Genomic DNA, 27,883 nt, shown 5'->3' with positions numbered 1-27,883 from the left:
TTGTATTGGATGAGTTACAGTTCAGTATATTTTTCAGTTGACTTTGTTCTTCAGAAATGTTGTTGATGATTTGTTTATAAGAGTATAGTGGATATTCTGTAAGTATGTGCTGGTCTGAGTTTTTAGCATCTACAGTATAATCATTCTGGTGAACACATTCATGTGTTTATGGGTTATTGTTGTATGAACAATTCTTAAACAATTTTTAACTACCTGTTCTTTTCTTTTTTTTAAGTTGGAGCTGGACACCGATAAAAGATTTAATTACTTTAAAATTTGAGATATTCGAATACCAACAATGCTGCCAAACCTAACCTAACCTAACTTAACCAAAGTAAACTTGTGTACAGTATTGTTTGATATTAACGTAGATAGGGGAGTGGTAGGAACACTGAGACGAAAAAATTTCAATGCCAATAACTTTTTTATTAAATGTTACTTTAAACTTATATTGTACAATGATATTTGGTATATAAATAAGGACTGAAAAATCATGTCGTTTTCTCATAAAAATTAATGTTAAAACCTCAAAAATATAAAAATTAAAAATTAGTAAATGTCTCACTGTTCCTTTCAATGTGGGAACACTGAGACGTAACAATTAACATTATTTGACGTTAAGACTATCAAAGTTTAATTCAAATTTTAAAAGCGAACTTTGGCGCTTGGTTAACCCTTGCATTAAAGGGGGCGGCAAAATCATTTTAATGTCTCTTTTTAATACATGTGAGACATCTGGGACAACTGGAAAGAAGAACCTATTTTCACATTTAGCGCTTTTTCGCAATAACGATATTTTAAAATCATTTTCTTTTATTTGAGACAAGACTTTGCCTACATAATATGTCTTTTGCTTAGAGTTGAATTCAACGAGCACATAATTCCCATCATTTGGACAGCGATCAAGATCTTCGAAAATAATTGGTTCTGGATCTTCACCAATAAAATCCTCCCCTCCGCTGAAATCTTGTAGTTCCATCTCATTTTCGTCTTGCTCGTCAGAATCACTATCTAATACGCGCCGTGCTACTTTTTTCTGTTTTGGTGTTTTTTCTTTAGATTTAATCAGTTCCATTTTTTCCGGGGTATCCGTAGCTATCATCGTCCTTCCTTTGCGTCTTTTGTTGCCCTCTACAGATTTTCTTGTCGGAGCTTTAGGATAACCCTTAAAAACTGTTGGACTAACAAAGGTTTTAGTAGTAGTAGCAGTATGACTTGGACCTGGATTTTCTACATCTGGAGATTCACTTATCTTTTCAGCAGCAGCTTCAACTGCAACAAACGGCCTATCTGTCACAAAACTTGACAAAAAATCTTCTTCAGCGAAGACATGCCGATCGAATGGAAATATTCCAGATTTTCGAAAAGCGCTTGCGATGTTAACTGGCGTCATTGCTCGTGGATATGCTGTGCCCACACAGGCTGCTACGTTGTAAATTGTAAATGTCTGACCGGGATGGTTCATCATCCATGCATCTACTGCAGTATTGTAGAAAGTCTGAAATGGCTTAAATAAACCTACGTCCAACGGCTGTAATCTGTTCGTGCAGTGTGGCGGTATAGTCAGGATTGTAACGCCATTATTTTTACATAAATCGATTGCCTCAATCGATAAATGACTTTGATGATTATCCATTAGCAATAAAGAAGGGTTTTCTCTAGTACTACCAGTGTGCTTAATAAAATGCCTAACAACTTGCACAAAGCACTCTGTATTCATCCAACCTGTTTTTGAAGCTAGTCCTAAAGTTCCAGGAGGCGACCCATTTATCATAAAATCTTTAAAGTGTACTCTTGGGAATACCAGAGCAGGAGGAATAGCTACTCCAGATGCTCCAACAATACAGCATGTTGTAACGAGTGTTCCACGTTCGCCACTTGTGGCTTTACTAACCTGTCGTATACCTCTTTCTGCAAACACTTTTTGGGACTTTTGAACGGTAACGGTTCCTGTCTCATCTAAATTAAAGATGCGACTACCATCTCCAAACACAGGGAAACGCTGTAAAACGGTTTCAAGTTTACTGAAAAACATTTTAACATTAAATTTATTGAAACCGGTTGCCCTTGCAAGACTACAACCTTCTGGGGTCCGGAGGGATAAATTATTGGAATGACGTTTCTGAAATCCTTTCATCCAGGCAAGTGAAGCGATTTTTGAAGTATGCCAGTTTGCTGGAACCACTATGTTATTGTAGACTGCGGCTTCATATGACAGTTTTCGGGTATCTTCTCTTGATAGGCCATAAAACATTTTAGAACATTTAATTATATATTCGCACAAGTCGTTCTCCTGTTCGATAGTAAAAATTTGTTTTACTTTGTAATTAGGACATAAACGGACGTTCTCATCCTGTTGATATTTTTTAACATATCTGTGGACTGTTTGGAAAGATACTCCTTTTATTCGTGCTGCTTGCCGTATGGAAGTGTCACCTTGTACTAATTCAACAGCCTGTCTCATCATATCTTCAGAGAATCTTCCTATTTTCCGATCTGTTTTATTTTTTCTTGGCATCTTCGTTCTGTAAGAGAAATTATTTTGCAAATGACCTGGCTTATACAACTATAACGGAACAGTGAGACAGTAAAGGAACAGTGAGACGCGTCTCACTGTTCCATCTGCTGTGTTGTCTCACTGTTCCTTAAAAAATCGTTAATAAAAATATATGAAAAAAACTAATAAAATATGTACAAAAATCGTTTGTTTTAATTTAATTGTTTCGTAAAATGGTTTACTTTGTAGTTAGAATAACCTACCTTGTCTAAGAAACTTCAATTTTCGTGAAAACAGCGACCACGTGGATACGGTATATTTACTACGATGCACTCACTTCAAATGACCAGCGATAACTAAAACATTTCTTGTTGAATCTTAATGGTTTCTTGTTTGCTTCACTTTAAGGTGGTAATAGGCATGTTCGTTTAGTTCTACCTTATAATACCGAACGTGGTAAGCTCTACCGCGTTTGTCTCAGTGTTCCGACCGTCTCACTGTACCTACCTCTCCCCTACCTGCCTGGAATTTTTTTTTATAATATCAATGATTTCATCTGTGATTGCTTTAACCGCTAGTGCGTTAAGCTATTCATTTCCTAAAATACCTACATGTGATGGGATCCACTGATTATATTTTTGATGATTTTATGAGTTAACACGTTAAGCGCTTTGTGTATAAAATATATACACAATAGTCGGGTCCAGGGCGCCGTGTGTATAGATTTTATTCACGAGGCATAGCTGTATTGTAGGCCGTGTGTATGCGATTTCTGCACAGTTAACGTAGGTATCTTATGGGATATGTATTGATAAATTGGTTTTGTCAATAACTTTTTTTTACAGTTTTGTTGGGACGTTTTTATTACAGTAAAAAATTGTTAATTTTAAAGTAAAGTATCTATGTTTGTACTGATAATTTGTTAATTGTGTACAAATTACAAATTAGGTAAAAGTAGTTCAAAATAAAACAAATCTACACATTCTAAAAACAAAAAAAAAGATTATAAAAAACATTTCAGTAGATACTGACATCAAATAAAAACTCGTAAATAAAAAAATATTAGATATATCAATTATTTTGGTTTACACACATGAGAATTGAAAAAGCAGTCTATACAAATAGGTGGTTTGTCCGGACATGCTGGACAGATATATATCACTTGTTTGCTGTGAGCAGCTGCATATGTTCTGTTATGTTGTCCTGGTAAACGAGTGTAACATATTTTACACCGCTTTCGTTTTTCTGTCGTCTTCAGTTCATGTTTTTCTAGTCTATTATTGTCTGTAGTTACAGAAATATTGTCGACACCTAGTAACTGCAAACACAAATTTTCTCTAAATGTTGTAATTGACATACGGCTATCACGTACTGAATTATGTAAAATCCAGGCATTAACTACAGCAGTACCTGTTAAGGCCTCAACTGCAATTTTTCTGAACCATTTAATTGTTTTTCGTAAAGCAGTAGAGTAGGATGACATCTGGTCCGACACGTCAATAAATGATTTGGCAGAATTGTAAAAACAAATAGCAGTAGGTTTATTTCGGACACCTCCTTCTCTTGCACTAACCTCCGTTATTTCATCTCCGTGTTTAGTACTTATAAATAAAATGTCTCTTTTGTCCTTCCACCTAGCTACAACTATACCATCCTTCTCTTCTTCATAAATTTTACCCCTTTTAAGTTTTTTTTGGACAACTGCCACTGGATTTTCCTTGAGGTTACTTCGTAATGTGCCGACCAAATGTGTACTATTTGCAATTAGTTCTTTAGCTAATCCGACGCTATTATACCAATAATTATCAGCGAACAGTGTACGGCCATCTCCCAGAAGTCCATCTATAAGTTTAAGAACTATTGTATTGGCTACGGGTATACCTATACTTTTATCTAGTCCACAATAAATCTTCATATGGTATGTATAGCCACCCTTTAGACATAACTTGAAAACTTTAAACCCAAATTTGTGTTTCTTCCCTTTTATATATTGACAAAATGATATTCGTCCTCGAAAAAGAATCATGCTTTCGTCAATACATATGTTTTCACCGGGTTCCATGCACATTTTGAAATTTTTATTTAGAATATCAAGTAGGGGTTGAACTTTATACAGCCTACTTCCTGAAGGACACTCCTCATTATTGAAGAAATGCCACATTTGTAGTAGTAGCTCAAAGCGATTTCAGCTTATAACACTTGAAATTTTATTTTGGTAGAGCAAAGATTGTTTCCAATAATCTTTTAGGGTTGGTTTTCGATCGAGTCCCATCCAGAGGATGACTCCTAAAAATTTTTTCATTTCTGCTGTATCGGTTGGAGTCCATTTATTTATTCTTGATTGTGAACCAATGGTTTCGTTCGTAATTTTTTCTACAATTTTTTGATCAGCATAAATATTTGTCTGCAAAACCATTAGTTCAAATATATCATCAGTTACGAATTGTTGAAATGAGTCTAATTCAGTTTTACCTTGAATTTGAATGGTTATTTCATCAGGAACTCCTACAAGTTTATTGAAAACTAAATTTTTAAAATTTTTAATGATTGGTCCCCACACAAGTGGTACATTTTCAGGAACATTGACATCTGAATTCGAGGAACATGCATAATTTGTAGTTGATGCAACTTTTCGTCTTTTTACTTGAAGAACTTCTTCCTCTGATTGTGAATGGGAATTTTCAATGTTTTCATTTTCGGTATAATCGGGATCATCATCAGAATCGGCAGGAAATGGCTCTATACCGCTCGAATCTGATTCAGAATCAACTAATTCTTCATCACTCATGTCCATATTGTTTATCTCTTGTAAATATTCCTCCATCAGTAGTTCCAGTCTTTGCCTTTCTGCTTTCTCACGTTTGTAAGACATCTTTTTACAACAAATACTGCTATTTCTCGCTCAAGAACACACTGTTCAGAACAAACGTAGAACCCAAACTATAATACAACAATATGCTGTGCCCTGTAAAATATAAATGACCATAAAAAGTGCAAGTCTGTGCAAGTTTGACCGTCCAGCTGTGGTATGCATAATACCTATACTAGGGCGTAGTCTTATATATTTTAATCAGGCGCCGCGTGTATATATTTTATTCACACTTTTAATTGGCTTAATCTTAATGATTATTATTTTTTTTTCTATAAACATGTTTCTAGAAATATGATCTAAATACGATTCAGCCATAAAATTTTTACGGCGCCACGGACCCAATCGCAAAATATAGTTTGGCACTTAATGTGTTAAATAGACTTGTTTTGCACTTTAGAGTACTGAATATGAATCTAAGGTAAACATATTAATAATTAATTATTATCTGCATAATTTTAATACAAATCAAATGCTTTTAAAATTACAACAGATTCTCCAGTAAATACGCTGCAAAAAGAAGGTATTCGTATAGCATATTCGATATCATCTCTTATTAGGGCTACTGCACAGTAATTTTTGATTTTGGAAGCGTCGGTAAACATGTTACTTTCATATTTTTATAGAACTACTTGATATACAGTACTAGAATGGGTAAAATTTCTGGCATTGTTTGGGTAAGTACTAGATTTAGTAAGTACGCATTTATAGTATGAGTATCAATTGTCCAGTGTGGTTGAGTTGCGTATGTAGATAGTGAGTATGTCATGAACTTGGTGTTATATTCATAATTCATTACAAGTTCTTGAAAGATTATATATCTTGATGGTCTGTTACTTTTGTGGTGGATGTTATTTATATAGAGGAGCAGGAAGTTATGGTTACGGTAGATCGGGACAAGGCCCATTTGTGAGCTCTTTAGACACTTAAACTTCCTAAGGTGGGTCCATTATATCGCCCCTATCATATGGACTAGGCCCATAAGGACCAAGTCTTTGGCTGCTCCGGACTCCCATATTTGCTATACTCAGCAAGGGTTCCAAATCTGAGCTCTTCTTCCCATTTTGAGGGTCTAATAAAGTCTCTTAAAGGGTAACTTCCTCATTTGGCTCGGTTGCATAAAGGCCGAACCCAGAATCTTCTACTTTTAATAGGACAGTGCCGGGCACTTAACAACGTGAACCATTCTTGGTGCCGCCTAAGTCCACACTGGCCGGTAACATACTGACCATCAGAGAGCTTCTGACCTTCTGGTCTGTCAGACTTTTGGATGACCCCAATATGTAGAGTCTAGTCTGTCTCATACCTGCACAACTGGTACAGGAGTCCTGGACCCTTCGCAGAAGACACTTTTTAAGACTACCTCGACCAGTGCTAAAGGGTACTCCAATCACAGGTTCGAGTCACACAGGCAGAGCGGATGAACTCTGTCTTTTCAGAGCATCAGCCTGTTCGTGCCCTTCCACATTTTGTTTCATTGTAGATATCTTGTGCTGATCTTTGAATGTTCTATGACATAACATTACATAACCTTGTCAAGAACATTGATGGTTATACATACCGTTTTCCAACTAAATATTCTTTATTATTCTTTTTTAGAACGATTTCCCCAGTGGAAATCAAGACGTCAAATTTTTTAGGTGAATTGTAATTGTGATTACCAACAACTGTCACTTATTCTCATAACCATAGTAATAAATGTACTATAAGGGTTATTACAACTTAATATGTGATTAGTTGTAATTACTATTAAGATGTAAGTAATTACCATATTGTTTTGCAGTTTAACAGTCAAAATTTTACCGCGTATTAATTAGAATAACGTCTAAATACTTCCTTTAACTTTAATTTTCAAAAAACGTTTCGAAATTTTTAGTCCCTTTGGATAATTTAAACATTTTTTAATAAATATATTCCATTATGCATTAAAAGTTGTTTACATCAATATACGAACTTAGTTTCATCTTTTAGGCATTTAGCAAATAAAAATATATTTTTTAAAAGATATATAACCCTCCAGCGGTGAGAAAAGGCCTGTCAGGCCTTACTTATATAAAAGTACAATAAAAACTTTGTAATTTTTTATTGATAACATTGAAACTCTATACACCTTTTCTACTCATAAAAATTTCTCTGCAAATTATGAAGATTAAAAAAAAAAGATAGACGGGACTTAAAATATATCGCCAATGTGCCTCCCACTTCTTACCCGACCAAACGTATATTTTTTTTTAATTCCTTAATGCACCATATATCATATACAACTGTCGTTGAAAATTACCTTTGTAGTTCTCCGAAATTGTTTTCACCCGACCGAATGTGTTATTTTTTTTTAATAACTTTATGCATTCTTTTTAAGTACCAAACACTAACATATCAAAAAAACACAATACAAAACAAAACAAACACAACAGATTATAAACGAATCAGAAATGAAACGAATACTTTAGTTAGACAAATAAAAAGGGAAGACTGGCAAAGTTTCTCAAAGCAGATGGAACACGAATTCTATGGACACAAAAAGAAAAACAGAGAATGGTCAGAGGACAAAGAAAAGAGACTAAAGAACTAATAAAAACGAAACACATTCAGAAGGAAACATGGGTAGACTACTTTTGATCTCTATATGCTAAAGTTGACGATAATGAACCACCAACACCAGAGATGACGACGAACAAAGAAATAAATATTGAGGAGGAAGAGGTAAATGAAGCATTAAGGAAATTAAAGAATAGAAAATCACCAGGAGAGGGCGGAATACCGAACAAACTCCTAAAGTTCCGAGGACCAGATCTGACCAAACAATTATTAAAACTAACTTAAAAAATAATAGAACAAAACAGAATTTCTCAAGAACAGAGGTCAAGCATTTTAATATCTCTTTTTTTTAAAGGGAAACCAATCGGACCCAGAAAATTACAAAGGAATTAATTTATTAAACACAACGCTAAAATTAACAACCAAAGAGATAACAAATTAACAGAGAAACAATGTTTCAGGTCGGGAAGCTCATGCACCGACACTATATTCATAAGGAGGCAAGTGCAAGAAAAATCATTAGAATACAACAAATATTGCCATATATATGTTTCGTGGACCTTAAGAAGGTAATTGACCAGGTCAAACTTCTTCTTTTACTTTTTGGAGATCTTTCGATCTGTTTAATTCTGAAGCTGCCTCTGGTTAATTTCCTGAGAGGTAGATTGTCAAATATCCCTCCATCTTTTAAGTGATCTTCCGGGAGGTCTTGAACCGGGCGGGTTGTTTTCTAGGGCAAGAGTCTTATCTCATCCATTCGTCTTACATGATTGTACCACATCCTATTACGCTGCCTTTGCCATCTTACAATATCTTGACGTTTGTATTTCTCACCCTGTCTCTTCTTGTTTTGCCCACTATTGTTCTTAGGGTTTTCATTTCGACAACCCTAGCATCTGTTTTGTTTTGTTGGTATCCTCGCGCACTTCTATGCCATATGTCATGATCGGTCGTATGCAAGTCTTGTAGATTCTAATTTTACTATCTGTGCGCATATATGAATTTGACCAGACTATCTCCCGCAGACATTCCGTCAATGCGGATGCTTTGTTGATCTGACTCCTTAGGTCAGATCCTCCCCAGACTCCTTAGATCTGAGGGTTCAAACTAAAGGACGTTATCCACTTATTGTACGCAAGAGAGATACCTCTGGGAATAATTACAACAATCGAAAATATTTACCAAAACAACACAATAAAAGTAAAAGTAGAAGAAAAACTAACCGAACCTATTGAAACTGGCAATGAGATAAGACAGGGAGATTCCCTGAGTCCTCTATTGTTCAAACTGATTATGCATGAAATAATAAAAAAAGTAAGAACTAAAAACCAAATACCAAAAAATGGGAGGAAAACAACTTTAAATAATCTGCTACGCAAACGACGCAATACTACTCTCTCAAAGTAAAAACGATTTACAACGTATGCTGCACCAATTTCAGAAAATTAAATATGTTAATTTTCCCAAAAAAAGACAAACTGCATGGTTATAACACCAAATTTGCTAAGATGTGAATTGGAGCTGGAAGGTCAAATAATAGAACAAGTGATGGAGTTTAAATATCTAGGCATCACATTATCTAGCTACGGAAAGCTCGAAACTAAAGTGGAAGATCAAGTGAATAGAGCAAACAGAGCCGCAGGCTGCCTGAATGAAACAATATGGAGAAAGAAAAAGAAAAAACAAGACCGGACACAGCGAGGACAAAAGCGATGTTAGAAACAGCAGGGACAAAAACAGTTAGAAAAATTGATGGTAAGACACTATGGGATGATTTCATTGAGGAATGATCTGAATATTCAGACAGCGAACAGGAATTGGGTGAAACGGAATACGAAGAGACATGTGAAATTATTGACGACAATAATTTTTTTTGTCGGTAAAGATAAAGTTACAAAGTGGAAAAAACATTGTGCGCCTAAAAACAAGAAAGTAAAAACCAGAAGCGAAAATTTAATAAAAGTTTTACTGGGAGTACCTTGTAATCTTCAACATTTAAAATCTCCTGTTTATGGAATACATTTTTTGCAAATGAAATTCTCGATACTATAGTTTTGCATACAAATCAGAAGATAGAAGCAGTGTCTACTAACTTTGTTCGTGAGAGGGACCACAAACCAACTAATACTGTAAAAATTAAAGCATTACTTGGCCTGCTTTACTTTGCAGGTGTTCGTTAAGCAAATCGTCTCAACACTGAAGACCTCTGGAAGACCGACGGCACAGGAATCGAAGCATTTCGTCCAACTATGAGTATAAGCTGATTCCTAATGCGTTACCTTCGATTTGATGATCTAAATACTCATGATCAGCGCAAACAACTAGACAAATTATCGCCTATCAGAGACATTTTTGACCAGTTCATTCACACATTTCGACAATACATACCGTCTAAACCAAATAAGTATGGTATTAAAATTTTTGCACTATGTGATGCCAAAATGTTCTACACGAGTAATATGAAAGTTTACGTAGGCACTCAACCGGATGGTCCATACAAAACAGATGTAGAACTGCCAAATATATTGTAGAACGTTTGTGCGAACGGATATATGGATTCAACCGGAATGTAACAACTGACAACTGGTTTACCAGTTTACCTCTTGCTATGAGTCTCAAGTCACAAAAGCTTACTTTTTTAGGGACGATACGCAAAAATAAATCGGAATTACCTCCAGAGTTCATAGAAGGTAAAAGACCAGTTGGATCTAGTATGTTTGCGTTTAGACCAGATTGTACATTGGTATTTTTTATACCGAAAAAAAAAAAAATAAGAATGTTTTGCTTATATCTTCTTTACACGATGATGATCATATAAATTTAGTTGATGTTGATATAAAGTACGGAGTTGACGTTGTGGACCATTATTGTGCTTAATATAATGTTGCCAGAAATACAAGAAGATGGCCACTCGTGATATTTTATAGTATGCTGAATGTTGCAGGGATAAATAGCCTTATAATATATTCTACTAGTATTTTCATAGAAAATTACCTCTGTTGTTGCCCTAAATTTATTTCTGTATGTTACATCGTACATTGAGCGTTTAGTTGCGAGGTTGGTTTATGAACCATTGTTTTTATACAAAGAACTATTAGATACAAGTGCATATGATTGATTTTATTGACTATACCAAGTCATTTGTTACCCTTTCCATCCATCCCATCCCTTTTATTATTTTTTTGGTAAGTTAACAATAAATTAGTCTATTAAATTAGCATGCTACATCACAGCATGCTGTAAGAAATGTGCTGATCAAAATTGACTACCAATATTTTTTGTATTGACTTTTTTTATTGAAATTTTTCTGCATTAATTATTATAATGCTATTTTTCTTTAAAATGAAATATTTGCTTTTGGGTTACCTTTTTTTATTTCTTTATAAACTAAAAATAAATTCAAAATGCTAAAAACGTTATGAATTTTTATATGAGAATTATATATTGAAACAGTAAACGCTACTATTATAGAAATACGTAATAAGTAAATAGTTTAAGAACATTAATTTTATTTTTATTATATTAGAAATTTTTTATTTATAGCCTGAGATGACTTATTCATGTGTTCTTGTAATTTTGTTTCGCCCGTCCGCTTGAGGCTAAATAATGAATATTTTAAAATATTATTTGTAATATTTGAGAACAATAAATACTGTGTAATGATTCTTGTCCTTCATTTTTATTTCCTTATTTTGGAATTTAATAAGCCACATTATGAACAGGCAATTAGAGCAGTACGATGATACATTACTTTTTTTGTTTCAGATATGGCAGAAGAAATGATGGATGATATTCGCGACTCGAGATTCTGGCAAAATGTCACAAACAAATCGCTGGATTTCAATCAACAACACTCCCCGGAGAACTACATGCTGGTGTTCGAAGATATCGACCAGTTTTTTAATAAGATAAATATCAGCAACAGCAACGATTCGGAAGTTACTTCTGTGCTCAATTGTACGAATTTTCCTTTAAATTTTTCAAACGCGAGTTGTGAGGTCGATAGCCGTTTGGAGACTAGCCATCACAATTACTGGGCGCTGATCTTAATACTTTTTCCAGTTTTTACTTTGTTCGGAAACGTTCTTGTGATACTTAGTGTGTTTAGGGAAAGGACACTACAGACTGCTACGAATTACTTTATTGTGAGTCTGGCTTTTGCTGATCTTTTGGTGGCTGTTGTGGTCATGCCCTTCGCCGTTTACGTTCTGGTAAGTTGATAAACACAGAAAAATACATTCTTTACCTAATTATATACATACAAGGTGGCCCATCCTACACTAAAAACGATTTCATATTTAGTCTTCCTAGTAATATACAGAGCCACTAACACTGCAATTTAAGATTAATGTGATTTATAAAGGTAGTTAGTAGAGGATGCACTAAAAATTAGAAATATTAGCACATTTATTTAACAAATTTACTTAGCTTTCTCTCTTTTACAACACATTTCTAATTCCAAAGATCCCATCAATTATATGAACCGGAGTGGAGTATATAGACTTAAATGTTCAGATTGCAATGCCACCTACATAGGTAGAACATGCAGATCTCTTTCTTCACGCTCTCTAGAGCACATAAAAAGAGAAAATACTTCCACTTTCTCTCAACATCTCAAAGAACACAACCATACCCTCAATATCCCAGAAGACGTTTCACTTATCCACAATATCGCCCAAAAAAATTTCCTCAAATTAGATTTATACGAAGATCTTGAAATTCTTAAAGAAAAACAAAAAAGCCCAAATTGCGTTAATCGTCATGTTTCATTAAATCGAGATTTTCTCCCTCTTCATCGCCAACTATTCTCCTAACCCACATCCCCAATTTACTTCTACAATTAAAATCTATATTCATTATTAGCTCACCTAATACTCATCTTCCTTAGTTCACTCTAAAAACCTTTCTTCCAATACATCTTACTTTCCATCTATCCCACTCTTTTCTTTTCAACCCAAACTTTATGTCTTAATCACTATAACCAATACTTTCCATGCTTCTATTTCGACACTTCCAAATTCAGATCAGATCATCCTTCATCCACCACCCATTCCATATTATTAAATTCTTATTTTACTTCTCTACACAATTCCCTCAGGGTTTGGCTTCGGTTCTCTGGGGACCTCAGCCTTCCGTAGTCTATCCGTTTATCACAATTTTTCTCAAAAACACCTTAATTTTCATTCTCTTTACTCAAATTTAACAGAGCCACCTACAACAATTTCATTTTACTATTATAGTCAATATAGACCAATAGTTCATTCAACTTACCAACTTATAACTTAATCTTTTATTTTCCTATGTACCTAGTGTTGCTTTATAACAGATAGGGCCTTTTCTCAAGTTATAAGTTGAGTACTTTACGACCAATATATTACAAAACCACTTTCAACCATCAAATTTTGTCCATTTCATATACTTGTCAACACACAAAATATAACTACATCACTCAGTTTGTCAACATCCAATCAGATATTTATATTCATGAACTTGCAACTCAAGAAGTTTTACATTTTCCAGGTACCAAATGTTGTTTTTTGACATACAGGGCCTAATTTAATTGAGTTATAAGTCAATTTTTACATGAACTTTATATCATAATAGTTTTATTTCATTCATTGAATAACATCCTCACATATTAAATATATTAATTCCTATACTTTTTCAAGAACCCAACTTTCCACCTGTGTCTAGTTTCCATTTTCCAGGTACCAAATGTTATTAAAACATAAAGGGCCTTATATTAGAATCTTTTCATCACACCACTTGACACTGTATAGTTGGTTGCCTAACTATAATCACATAATTTTCTCACCACAATTTCATTTCACGTACATAATTTATAACAACAACATTGATGGTTGATACTGTTATAATTTTATTTTATTTCAACTTTTACAATTTTAAACAACGTTGGCTTCTGTCTTAAATAGACATATACAGTTACACTGACTGCTCTGTCATAACTTCCGTCATAACCTGCCAAGATTGTCATTTCAATCAGTTGCTTTGATAAAGTCCTCGTAGACATACCGTCTCAGGACTTGCAACTTAATGTAGAGTCATATGTCGCCATGTTACCAATCCAACGGTAACTTTACCATCTTAACTGTAAATTAGACATAATGTAAACTAAATTTCATTTAAATCATGAATGTGTTGCTTGTGTGAGTCCATTTCAAAAGGTGAAAGAAATAATAAGTTAGACTTACTCACAATCAATTTAATTTAACTAATCGGACGACCGGTTTCGCTTTCTACAATATGCAAAGCATCTTCAGGTCACGATACAAAGTTAAAATGCTGAAAACAATAATCCCATATTAGGGTGTTGTCTAATAAAGATAAAAACATAGGTAGGTGATACAAATTATATAAATTACAGTAATTATGCCAATATTACATGTCTGTGGTTTTATAAATGAATAAAATAATAATAATAAAATGTTTAAGCAGACAAGGTAAGACCCACAAATTGGTAACATTGTCTATTAAACTGTAATGAATCAATAAATAAATGAACAACTAAATAAACATTACTTACATGCCGGTACTCTATTAATTGATGGTTGAAAGAACATGGTTCAAACTATCTTGGATTGTTGATTGGAGAACTCAGGTTAACTATTGTAATTGTTTAACAGTAAACTGGGAAGTTCTTGAGGAGACAGATTTTATCCAATGAAGTAGAGATAAGTGGAATGTATTGTTTGTTTTATGAAAGTAATGTTCTATACCATTAATTTATTTAAAGTTATTTAAGTTTATTCTGGAGATATATTTATGAAATATGTGTTATTTATTGAGATTTTATGTTTTGTTCTGTAAGGTGACAGTTGTAAGACAATGAATAGGAATGGATGTATAGATTGTGTGGGTGTGCAATTGTATAAACTTGAAGTTATCAAAATTTTTTTGATAAATTTGTTGCAATAACTGGCAAATTATTGTAAAGTCGAAAGATTTTAAGTTAAAATTAAATTAAGACACTTTTACACACACAGAAACACACAGAAAACACTTTAAAAACGGGGGACGAAACAAACATTTAATTAAAAATAAAAGGAGAGGATTTCCAAAGAACTACATTTCTTATTAGGAGACAATGAGTTTTTTATGTGATGTTTATCAGATTTTAGAGGTAAACTTGACAAATGTAGGTTAAAGTGTGACAGTTCTTCTTCTATTTTAAATGCTGTAAGTTAAGTTATCCAGTTTATGAAACAAGCTGATATTAATAAAATCTAAATTATTTTAATTTTAGATATCAAAGTTATTTGATGTGTTAATATTGGCATACTTTAACAAACTTTAAATAATTGATTTCAATGTAACAATATAAATAATTGTAATACTTATGCTATGATAACTAACTCAGCTAAGTCAAAGTTACAGAACAAACTTAAGTGATTATTTGTTAATTAAATTAAAATATGTACATTTGTATTGAAAATGTATAATGTATAACTAAATTACAAACTTTCTTTGAAAATAATTGTTGGTGTGAGTCATCTGTCATGGTGTGTATAAGTATTTTTAAATATTTATTCAAATTCTGATATGTTAATATGGAACTGAAAATAATAAGCAAATAAACCATTGTTGATAAAATTATTTATAAATTAAAGAAAATTAATGAAATTGACTGAAAATTAAGTATTCAAAGGTTAGTTGGTAATTTTATTATCTGACAGTTGGGACCGGAAATTGGTTATACCAACAGGTAAAAGGTTCTCTATTTAAACCGGTGTAAAGTAAAATTATTCTTATTTCAATTTTCCAATACCATGAAGAGGTATCCTCACACCGACACGAACATTGGTGAGTTTATACAACAATTTCTGTGACACTTTAACAATTTTAAATTTAAAACAGTTTATAGTTAAAATATAATATTTCTATTAGAAAATGTAGATTTGCTAATTATTAGGATTAACAAAATTCTATTTAATTAATACTGCCAGTCTGAACGAATTTACCATGTTGTGTTGGGAACAATCAAACCACGTGTTAATTTGAAGTTAAATATTTTGTAAAATGAGTGTTTGTCGCAACCGGATGGGGTGTAATAATAATTTTGGGTTAAATAAGTTGAGGTACCATACCAGTTCAATACTGATGTTTTATATAGTTTTAGGAAAATGTAGTTTAAAGTAATATGTTAATGAATCAAGTGAACAAAAAACTTAATCAATGGGGACCGTATTTTAAACTTTATGTAGAAATTCAAATAATCTGAGGAGTATATCAAATGTATTTGGATGTATATGGGATACTGGAATAAAAAGAAAAAAAAAAAAAAAAAAAAAAAAAAAAAAAAAAAAAAAAAAAAAAAAAAAAAAGTTTGACCATGATGTTGAAGTTAATTCCAGAAAATGTGCATGAAGATAATGGATACTGTATGGAAAACCTCATATAGAAGAAGATATTGGGTAATCAATTATATAAGTATATGGATTTTGGTGTGGAAAGCAGAAATGGAGTGAGATCAGGTAAAATTATTAATATTAAGTTTATATCAGTACTGAGTATACTGGTGTGTACTCTAGTTCTAACTGTGCATTTAAAGTTTCAGCTGTGTGATTTTTCAGAGATTTTAATATTTCTAAATGTTCCAGGTTATTGAGTAATAAGCCTTTGTTGCAAGTATGGAGGATTGTGAAATCAGTTTGTGGATCAAAGTTATGGTTTTTATGTCGGATATGTTGGGAGAAGTGTGATTGACCCGATGTTGGCCGTTCTATATATCTAAGATGTTCTTTTAGTCTAATATTGAAGGATCTGAAGGTTCTACCAATATAGCATGCATTGCAGGTATGGCAGCTCAACTTATACACTCCGCTATACTCAAGTGAGTTACGTTTATCCTTGTTATTCAAGAAAGTCAATCCTAAATTAGAGGCAGTTTTAAAAGAGATGTTTATGTAGTCATCAAAGATTTTTGCTATTTTATAAGAAAGATCACCTATGTATGTTAAAGATCTGTAAGGTTTTTGTTCCACCATTTCATTAGAATGTTGTGTATATACTTGGTGTTCTAACATTCTATTAGTCTTTTTATGTAAAATTTTATTCACTAGATTAATGGAATAACCATTATTTATAGCTATTTGTTGAATAATTTTTAATTCTTTATTGAATGATGTTAAAGTTAATGGTAACGATATTAAACGATTAATGTAACTGTAGAATGCTGCCATTTTGTGTTGAATAGGATGGTGTGAGTCAGCTGGTATAACTGTACCAGTATGCGTTGGCTTTCTATAAATATCAAGGATAATCGTGCTATTATTTAATGTTAATGTTAAATCTAAGAAATTTAAGCTATTTGAGTCATCTTGAATCTCCAGTGTAAATTTTATGGTGTGGTGTAATTGATTAAGGTAATCTAAGAAAGAGTGTAGATTATCAAGAGAACCACCCCATACAATAAATGTGTCATCTACGTATCTCGAATAGAACTTGATGTAATTAGTAAAAGGATTGTTATTCAATATTTTGTTAGATTCAAGATCATTCAAAAAGATATCTGCAAGAATTGGGGATAGAGGGGAACCCATTGCTAGTCCATCTGGTTGCACAAATGTCTCGTTATTGAAATTGAAAAAATTCTGGCTCAGGCAAATATTCAAAAGCTCTGCATATTCAATTATTTGATTAGGAGAGTAATTGTTATTCCACAAGTCCATAGTAATTATACTAATGACTTCTTGTGTTGGGATATTTGTAAATAGATTAGTGATATCTAAGGATATCAGTATGTCACCTGTGGAAAACTTTAATGAAGTTAATTTATTGGCTAAACTTAGATTATTATTAACTATATATTCAAATTTATTATTGTATAATGTTTTAAGGAATTGATTTAAATATGTTGCTAAGGCAAATGTTGGAGAGTTCGAAAAAGATACTACAGGTCTGATTGGGATGTCTTCGAAAATGTTTGTTTTATGTATTTTCAATAGCCCATATAATCGAGGAATAATTGATTTGTTTGGTGAAAGTTTCTTTTTGGTGATAGCATCTAGTACTTCATTACTGTCATTAATTAAGGTTTTAACTTTATTGGTAAAAGATTTAATATTGACTGCTTTAGTTATGAACTTATTGTCATCAATGAATTTCAATACTTTTTTAGTGTAATCAGAGGTATTCAAGACAACTACTGTATTACCTTTATCTGCTTTTGTTATTGTTAGATTATTCTCTGTTATTTTTTGATTAATGGATTTTATGACATGTTTGAAGTTGTTATTAGATCTGAAAGCAGCTCTGTGGTTATGAGTATTGTTTGATTTTACCATATCTTTTCTAAATAAAACCTTTAGTTTATCCCTGATTTCTTCTGTGTGGTCATTCGGGACTAATGTTAAGATACTTTCACATTCTGCTCCAAGTAACTCTAGATTTTTTAGGTGTTGTTTTCTAGAATCTAGGGGGGGGTTAAATTTAAATCCCTTTTGGAGCAAGTTGGTCTCATTGGTTGAAAACACTGTTGTTGAGTAGTTAATGAATGGTGCATAAAAGGGGTGTTGTGCAGAGGTTGTTGAGTAATCGCCTGGGTCAGAAGAAAAAGATGTATTTGGACTAGGGGTATGATTGGGTGTCTCGTTCAGACTAGAAGTAGAAGAGGAAGAAGAAAAGTTATTCATTATTTGTTCTGAAAGATTTGAAACATCTATAGAATTATTATAAGAGCTAGGTATATGTGAAGAATTGTGATTAAGATTATTTGATGTTAGGTCATTATTAGTTTGTGTACTTAAAATTCTATTGTTATTGTGTTGGTTAGTTTTGTACTTTAAATTATTGATTTTTGTACTTGATTTTCTGTACTGTCTCCTCCTAAGGTAATCCAATGTACCATGCAGATTGCACATCCACTCATCGAATTCCTGTGGGGTCAATTTTATGTGTATATTGTCATATGTCGCCTTCAGTTGTAAATCTATGGTGTAAATTGTTTGGTATATTTTCCTAATCTCGTCTCTGATGATGGATCTTCCCAAAATGTTTATCTGTTTTACTGTTGCTGTGGTGAAATTGAATTCTCTAAGTCTACCTTTAACGTAGCTAGGTAATAGATTGAACCTAAGACATTGGTTGTTAAAAAATATCTTTGATTTTTGTAGCATTTTTTTGATGTTAAGTTCTTTGTACCGGTGTAGCAAAAAAGCTAGTCTAGCATTATTCAAATCATGAATGTGTTGCTTGTGTGAGTCCATTTCAAAAGGTGAAAGAAATAATAAGTTAGACTTACTCACAATCAATTTAATTTAACTAATCGGACGACCGGTTTCGCTTTCTACAATATGCAAAGCATCTTCAGGTCACGATACAAAGTTAAAATGCTGAAAACAATAATCCCATATTAGGGTGTTGTCTAATAAAGATAAAAACATAGGTAGGTGATACAAATTATATAAATTACAGTAATTATGCCAATATTACATGTCTGTGGTTTTATAAATGAATAAAATAATAATAATAAAATGTTTAAGCAGACAAGGTAAGACCCACAAATTGGTAACATTGTCTATTAAACTGTAATGAATCAATAAATAAATGAACAACTAAATAAACATTACTTACATGCCGGTACTCTATTAATTGATGGTTGAAAGAACATGGTTCAAACTATCTTGGATTGTTGATTGGAGAACTCAGGTTAACTATTGTAATTGTTTAACAGTAAACTGGGAAGTTCTTGAGGAGACAGATTTTATCCAATGAAGTAGAGATAAGTGGAATGTATTGTTTGTTTTATGAAAGTAATGTTCTATACCATTAATTTATTTAAAGTTATTTAAGTTTATTCTGGAGATATATTTATGAAATATGTGTTATTTATTGAGATTTTATGTTTTGTTCTGTAAGGTGACAGTTGTAAGACAATGAATAGGAATGGATGTATAGATTGTGTGGGTGTGCAATTGTATAAACTTGAAGTTATCAAAATTTTTTTGATAAATTTGTTGCAATAACTGGCAAATTATTGTAAAGTCGAAAGATTTTAAGTTAAAATTAAATTAAGACACTTTTACACACACAGAAACACACAGAAAACACTTTAAAAACGGGGGACGAAACAAACATTTAATTAAAAATAAAAGGAGAGGATTTCCAAAGAACTACATTTCTTATTAGGAGACAATGAGTTTTTTATGTGATGTTTATCAGATTTTAGAGGTAAACTTGACAAATGTAGGTTAAAGTGTGACAGTTCTTCTTCTATTTTAAATGCTGTAAGTTAAGTTATCCAGTTTATGAAACAAGCTGATATTAATAAAATCTAAATTATTTTAATTTTAGATATCAAAGTTATTTGATGTGTTAATATTGGCATACTTTAACAAACTTTAAATAATTGATTTCAATGTAACAATATAAATAATTGTAATACTTATGCTATGATAACTAACTCAGCTAAGTCAAAGTTACAGAACAAACTTAAGTGATTATTTGTTAATTAAATTAAAATATGTACATTTGTATTGAAAATGTATAATGTATAACTAAATTACAAACTTTCTTTGAAAATAATTGTTGGTGTGAGTCATCTGTCATGGTGTGTATAAGTATTTTTAAATATTTATTCAAATTCTGATATGTTAATATGGAACTGAAAATAATAAGCAAATAAACCATTGTTGATAAAATTATTTATAAATTAAAGAAAATTAATGAAATTGACTGAAAATTAAGTATTCAAAGGTTAGTTGGTAATTTTATTATCTGACAGTTGGGACCGGAAATTGGTTATACCAACAGGTAAAAGGTTCTCTATTTAAACCGGTGTAAAGTAAAATTATTCTTATTTCAATTTTCCAATACCATGAAGAGGTATCCTCACACCGACACGAACATTGGTGAGTTTATACAACAATTTCTGTGACACTTTAACAATTTTAAATTTAAAACAGTTTATAGTTAAAATATAATATTTCTATTAGAAAATGTAGATTTGCTAATTATTAGGATTAACAAAATTCTATTTAATTAATACTGCCAGTCTGAACGAATTTACCATGTTGTGTTGGGAACAATCAAACCACGTGTTAATTTGAAGTTAAATATTTTGTAAAATGAGTGTTTGTCGCAACCGGATGGGGTGTAATAATAATTTTGGGTTAAATAAGTTGAGGTACCATACCAGTTCAATACTGATGTTTTATATAGTTTTAGGAAAATGTAGTTTAAAGTAATATGTTAATGAATCAAGTGAACAAAAAACTTAATCAATGGGGACCGTATTTTAAACTTTATGTAGAAATTCAAATAATCTGAGGAGTATATCAAATGTATTTGGATGTATATGGGATACTGGAATAAAAAGAAAAAAAAAAAAAAAAAAAAAAAAAAAAAAAAAAAAAAAAAAAAAAAAAAAAAAAAAAAAAAAAAAAAAAAAGTTTGACCATGATGTTGAAGTTAATTCCAGAAAATGTGCATGAAGATAATGGATACTGTATGGAAAACCTCATATAGAAGAAGATATTGGGTAATCAATTATATAAGTATATGGATTTTGGTGTGGAAAGCAGAAATGGAGTGAGATCAGGTAAAATTATTACTATTAAGTTTATATCAGTACTGAGTATACTGGTGTGTACTCTAGTTCTAACTGTGCATTTAAAGTTTCAGCTGTGTGATTTTTCAGAGATTTTAATATTTCTAAATGTTCCAGGTTATTGAGTAATAAGCCTTTGTTGCAAGTATGGAGGATTGTGAAATCAGTTTGTGGATCAAAGTTATGGTTTTTATGTCGGATATGTTGGGAGAAGTGTGATTGACCCGATGTTGGCCGTTCTATATATCTAAGATGTTCTTTTAGTCTAATATTGAAGGATCTGAAGGTTCTACCAATATAGCATGCATTGCAGGTATGGCAGCTCAACTTATACACTCCGCTATACTCAAGTGAGTTACGTTTATCCTTGTTATTCAAGAAAGTCAATCCTAAATTAGAGGCAGTTTTAAAAGAGATGTTTATGTAGTCATCAAAGATTTTTGCTATTTTATAAGAAAGATCACCTATGTATGTTAAAGATCTGTAAGGTTTTTGTTCCACCATTTCATTAGAATGTTGTGTATATACTTGGTGTTCTAACATTCTATTAGTCTTTTTATGTAAAATTTTATTCACTAGATTAATGGAATAACCATTATTTATAGCTATTTGTTGAATAATTTTTAATTCTTTATTGAATGATGTTAAAGTTAATGGTAACGATATTAAACGATTAATGTAACTGTAGAATGCTGCCATTTTGTGTTGAATAGGATGGTGTGAGTCAGCTGGTATAACTGTACCAGTATGCGTTGGCTTTCTATAAATATCAAGGATAATCGTGCTATTATTTAATGTTAATGTTAAATCTAAGAAATTTAAGCTATTTGAGTCATCTTGAATCTCCAGTGTAAATTTTATGGTGTGGTGTAATTGATTAAGGTAATCTAAGAAAGAGTGTAGATTATCAAGAGAACCACCCCATACAATAAATGTGTCATCTACGTATCTCGAATAGAACTTGATGTAATTAGTAAAAGGATTGTTATTCAATATTTTGTTAGATTCAAGATCATTCAAAAAGATATCTGCAAGAATTGGGGATAGAGGGGAACCCATTGCTAGTCCATCTGGTTGCACAAATGTCTCGTTATTGAAATTGAAAAAATTCTGGCTCAGGCAAATATTCAAAAGCTCTGCATATTCAATTATTTGATTAGGAGAGTAATTGTTATTCCACAAGTCCATAGTAATTATACTAATGACTTCTTGTGTTGGGATATTTGTAAATAGATTAGTGATATCTAAGGATATCAGTATGTCACCTGTGGAAAACTTTAATGAAGTTAATTTATTGGCTAAACTTAGATTATTATTAACTATATATTCAAATTTATTATTGTATAATGTTTTAAGGAATTGATTTAAATATGTTGCTAAGGCAAATGTTGGAGAGTTCGAAAAAGATACTACAGGTCTGATTGGGATGTCTTCGAAAATGTTTGTTTTATGTATTTTCAATAGCCCATATAATCGAGGAATAATTGATTTGTTTGGTGAAAGTTTCTTTTTGGTGATAGCATCTAGTACTTCATTACTGTCATTAATTAAGGTTTTAACTTTATTGGTAAAAGATTTAATATTGACTGCTTTAGTTATGAACTTATTGTCATCAATGAATTTCAATACTTTTTTAGTGTAATCAGAGGTATTCAAGACAACTACTGTATTACCTTTATCTGCTTTTGTTATTGTTAGATTATTCTCTGTTATTTTTTGATTAATGGATTTTATGACATGTTTGAAGTTGTTATTAGATCTGAAAGCAGCTCTGTGGTTATGAGTATTGTTTGATTTTACCATATCTTTTCTAAATAAAACCTTTAGTTTATCCCTGATTTCTTCTGTGTGGTCATTCGGGACTAATGTTAAGATACTTTCACATTCTGCTCCAAGTAACTCTAGATTTTTTAGGTGTTGTTTTCTAGAATCTAGGGGGGGGTTAAATTTAAATCCCTTTTGGAGCAAGTTGGTCTCATTGGTTGAAAACACTGTTGTTGAGTAGTTAATGAATGGTGCATAAAAGGGGTGTTGTGCAGAGGTTGTTGAGTAATCGCCTGGGTCAGAAGAAAAAGATGTATTTGGACTAGGGGTATGATTGGGTGTCTCGTTCAGACTAGAAGTAGAAGAGGAAGAAGAAAAGTTATTCATTATTTGTTCTGAAAGATTTGAAACATCTATAGAATTATTATAAGAGCTAGGTATATGTGAAGAATTGTGATTAAGATTATTTGATGTTAGGTCATTATTAGTTTGTGTACTTAAAATTCTATTGTTATTGTGTTGGTTAGTTTTGTACTTTAAATTATTGATTTTTGTACTTGATTTTCTGTACTGTCTCCTCCTAAGGTAATCCAATGTACCATGCAGATTGCACATCCACTCATCGAATTCCTGTGGGGTCAATTTTATGTGTATATTGTCATATGTCGCCTTCAGTTGTAAATCTATGGTGTAAATTGTTTGGTATATTTTCCTAATCTCGTCTCTGATGATGGATCTTCCCAAAATGTTTATCTGTTTTACTGTTGCTGTGGTGAAATTGAATTCTCTAAGTCTACCTTTAACGTAGCTAGGTAATAGATTGAACCTAAGACATTGGTTGTTAAAAAATATCTTTGATTTTTGTAGCATTTTTTTGATGTTAAGTTCTTTGTACCGGTGTAGCAAAAAAGCTAGTCTAGCATTATTCAAATCATGAATGTGTTGCTTGTGTGAGTCCATTTCAAAAGGTGAAAGAAATAATAAGTTAGACTTACTCACAATCAATTTAATTTAACTAATCGGACGACCGGTTTCGCTTTCTACAATATGCAAAGCATCTTCAGGTCACGATACAAAGTTAAAATGCTGAAAACAATAATCCCATATTAGGGTGTTGTCTAATAAAGATAAAAACATAGGTAGGTGATACAAATTATATAAATTACAGTAATTATGCCAATATTACATGTCTGTGGTTTTATAAATGAATAAAATAATAATAATAAAATGTTTAAGCAGACAAGGTAAGACCCACAAATTGGTAACATTGTCTATTAAACTGTAATGAATCAATAAATAAATGAACAACTAAATAAACATTACTTACATGCCGGTACTCTATTAATTGATGGTTGAAAGAACATGGTTCAAACTATCTTGGATTGTTGATTGGAGAACTCAGGTTAACTATTGTAATTGTTTAACAGTAAACTGGGAAGTTCTTGAGGAGACAGATTTTATCCAATGAAGTAGAGATAAGTGGAATGTATTGTTTGTTTTATGAAAGTAATGTTCTATACCATTAATTTATTTAAAGTTATTTAAGTTTATTCTGGAGATATATTTATGAAATATGTGTTATTTATTGAGATTTTATGTTTTGTTCTGTAAGGTGACAGTTGTAAGACAATGAATAGGAATGGATGTATAGATTGTGTGGGTGTGCAATTGTATAAACTTGAAGTTATCAAAATTTTTTTGATAAATTTGTTGCAATAACTGGCAAATTATTGTAAAGTCGAAAGATTTTAAGTTAAAATTAAATTAAGACACTTTTACACACACAGAAACACACAGAAAACACTTTAAAAACGGGGGACGAAACAAACATTTAATTAAAAATAAAAGGAGAGGATTTCCAAAGAACTACATTTCTTATTAGGAGACAATGAGTTTTTTATGTGATGTTTATCAGATTTTAGAGGTAAACTTGACAAATGTAGGTTAAAGTGTGACAGTTCTTCTTCTATTTTAAATGCTGTAAGTTAAGTTATCCAGTTTATGAAACAAGCTGATATTAATAAAATCTAAATTATTTTAATTTTAGATATCAAAGTTATTTGATGTGTTAATATTGGCATACTTTAACAAACTTTAAATAATTGATTTCAATGTAACAATATAAATAATTGTAATACTTATGCTATGATAACTAACTCAGCTAAGTCAAAGTTACAGAACAAACTTAAGTGATTATTTGTTAATTAAATTAAAATATGTACATTTGTATTGAAAATGTATAATGTATAACTAAATTACAAACTTTCTTTGAAAATAATTGTTGGTGTGAGTCATCTGTCATGGTGTGTATAAGTATTTTTAAATATTTATTCAAATTCTGATATGTTAATATGGAACTGAAAATAATAAGCAAATAAACCATTGTTGATAAAATTATTTATAAATTAAAGAAAATTAATGAAATTGACTGAAAATTAAGTATTCAAAGGTTAGTTGGTAATTTTATTATCTGACAGTTGGGACCGGAAATTGGTTATACCAACAGGTAAAAGGTTCTCTATTTAAACCGGTGTAAAGTAAAATTATTCTTATTTCAATTTTCCAATACCATGAAGAGGTATCCTCACACCGACACGAACATTGGTGAGTTTATACAACAATTTCTGTGACACTTTAACAATTTTAAATTTAAAACAGTTTATAGTTAATTAGTTATAGTTATCTTGAATCTAACAAAATATTGAATAACAATCCTTTTACTAATTACATCAAGTTCTATTCGAGATACGTAGATGACACATTTATTGTATGGGGTGGTTCTCTTGATAATCTACACTCTTTCTTAGATTACCTTAATCAATTACACCACACCATAAAATTTACACTGGAGATTCAAGATGACTCAAATAGCTTAAATTTCTTAGATTTAACATTAACATTAAATAATAGCACGATTATCCTTGATATTTATAGAAAGCCAACGCATACTGGTACAGTTATACCAGCTGACTCACACCATCCTATTCAACACAAAATGGCAGCATTCTACAGTTACATTAATCGTTTAATATCGTTACCATTAACTTTAACATCATTCAATAAAGAATTAAAAATTATTCAACAAATAGCTATAAATAATGGTTATTCCATTAATCTAGTGAATAAAATTTTACATAAAAAGACTAATAGAATGTTAGAACACCAAGTATATACACAACATTCTAATGAAATGGTGGAACAAAAACCTTACAGATCTTTAACATACATAGGTGATCTTTCTTATAAAATAGCAAAAATCTTTGATGACTACATAAACATCTCTTTTAAAACTGCCTCTAATTTAGGATTGACTTTCTTGAATAACAAGGATAAACGTAACTCACTTGAGTATAGCGGAGTGTATAAGTTGAGCTGCCATACCTGCAATGCATGCTATATTGGTAGAACCTTCAGATCCTTCAATATTAGACTAAAAGAACATCTTAGATATATAGAACGGCCAACATCGGGTCAATCACACTTCTCCCAACATATCCGACATAAAAACCATAACTTTGATCCACAAACTGATTTCACAATCCTCCATACTTGCAACAAAGGCTTATTACTCAATAACCTGGAACATTTAGAAATATTAAAATCTCTGAAAAATCACACAGCTGAAACTTTAAATGCACAGTTAGAACTAGAGTACACACCAGTATACTCAGTACTGATATAAACTTAATATTAATAATTTTACCTGATCTCACTCCATTTCTGCTTTCCACACCAAAATCCATATACTTATATAATTGATTACCCAATATCTTCTTCTATATGAGGTTTTCCATACAGTATCCATTATCTTCATGCACATTTTCTGGAATTAACTTCAACATCATGGTCAAACTTTTTTTTTTTTTTTTTTTTTTTTTTTTTTTTTTTTTTTTTTTTTTTTTCTTTTTATTCCAGTATCCCATATACATCCAAATACATTTGATATACTCCTCAGATTATTTGAATTTCTACATAAAGTTTAAAATACGGTCCCCATTGATTAAGTTTTTTGTTCACTTGATTCATTAACATATTACTTTAAACTACATTTTCCTAAAACTATATAAAACATCAGTATTGAACTGGTATGGTACCTCAACTTATTTAACCCAAAATTATTATTACACCCCATCCGGTTGCGACAAACACTCATTTTACAAAATATTTAACTTCAAATTAACACGTGGTTTGATTGTTCCCAACACAACATGGTAAATTCGTTCAGACTGGCAGTATTAATTAAATAGAATTTTGTTAATCCTAATAATTAGCAAATCTACATTTTCTAATAGAAATATTATATTAACTATAAACTGTTTTAAATTTAAAATTGTTAAAGTGTCACAGAAATTGTTGTATAAACTCACCAATGTTCGTGTCGGTGTGAGGATACCTCTTCATGGTATTGGAAAATTGAAATAAGAATAATTTTACTTTACACCGGTTTAAATAGAGAACCTTTTACCTGTTGGTATAACCAATTTCCGGTCCCAACTGTCAGATAATAAAATTACCAACTAACCTTTGAATACTTAATTTTCAGTCAATTTCATTAATTTTCTTTAATTTATAAATAATTTTATCAACAATGGTTTATTTGCTTATTATTTTCAGTTCCATATTAACATATCAGAATTTGAATAAATAT

General features: G+C 31.5%; 2 protein-coding genes across 2 annotated transcripts; both read right to left on the bottom strand.

Moving 5' to 3' along the window:
- Window positions 1-16,228: 16,228 nt before the first annotated feature.
- LOC140440137 (uncharacterized) lies at window positions 16,229-21,035 on the bottom strand. The gene is made up of 2 exons (XM_072530434.1): window positions 19,497-21,035; window positions 16,229-19,255 (listed from the first exon to the last, which is right to left on the bottom strand). Exon 2 carries the CDS (start codon window positions 19,127-19,129, stop codon window positions 16,418-16,420), a length of 2,712 nt encoding a protein of 903 aa, XP_072386535.1. The 5' UTR covers window positions 19,130-19,255; window positions 19,497-21,035; the 3' UTR covers window positions 16,229-16,417.
- Window positions 21,036-21,483: 448 nt separating this feature from the next.
- LOC140438983 (uncharacterized) lies at window positions 21,484-27,108 on the bottom strand. The gene is made up of 2 exons (XM_072528619.1): window positions 26,617-27,108; window positions 21,484-24,321 (listed from the first exon to the last, which is right to left on the bottom strand). Exon 2 carries the CDS (start codon window positions 24,193-24,195, stop codon window positions 21,484-21,486), a length of 2,712 nt encoding a protein of 903 aa, XP_072384720.1. The 5' UTR covers window positions 24,196-24,321; window positions 26,617-27,108.
- Window positions 27,109-27,883: the final 775 nt, after the last annotated feature.

The sequence above is a fragment of the Diabrotica undecimpunctata genome, chromosome 4 (assembly GCF_040954645.1).
Source record: "Diabrotica undecimpunctata isolate CICGRU chromosome 4, icDiaUnde3, whole genome shotgun sequence".
Taxonomy (NCBI): domain Eukaryota; kingdom Metazoa; phylum Arthropoda; class Insecta; order Coleoptera; family Chrysomelidae; genus Diabrotica; species Diabrotica undecimpunctata.
This window is presented reverse-complemented; position numbering and strand designations above follow the sequence as displayed.

Excerpts from the sequence above, each read along its gene's own strand:
- LOC140440137 (XM_072530434.1), bottom strand. The coding sequence starts at position 19,129 with ATGGACTCACACAAGCAACACATTCATGATTTGAATAATGCTAGACTA.
- LOC140438983 (XM_072528619.1), bottom strand. The coding sequence starts at position 24,195 with ATGGACTCACACAAGCAACACATTCATGATTTGAATAATGCTAGACTA.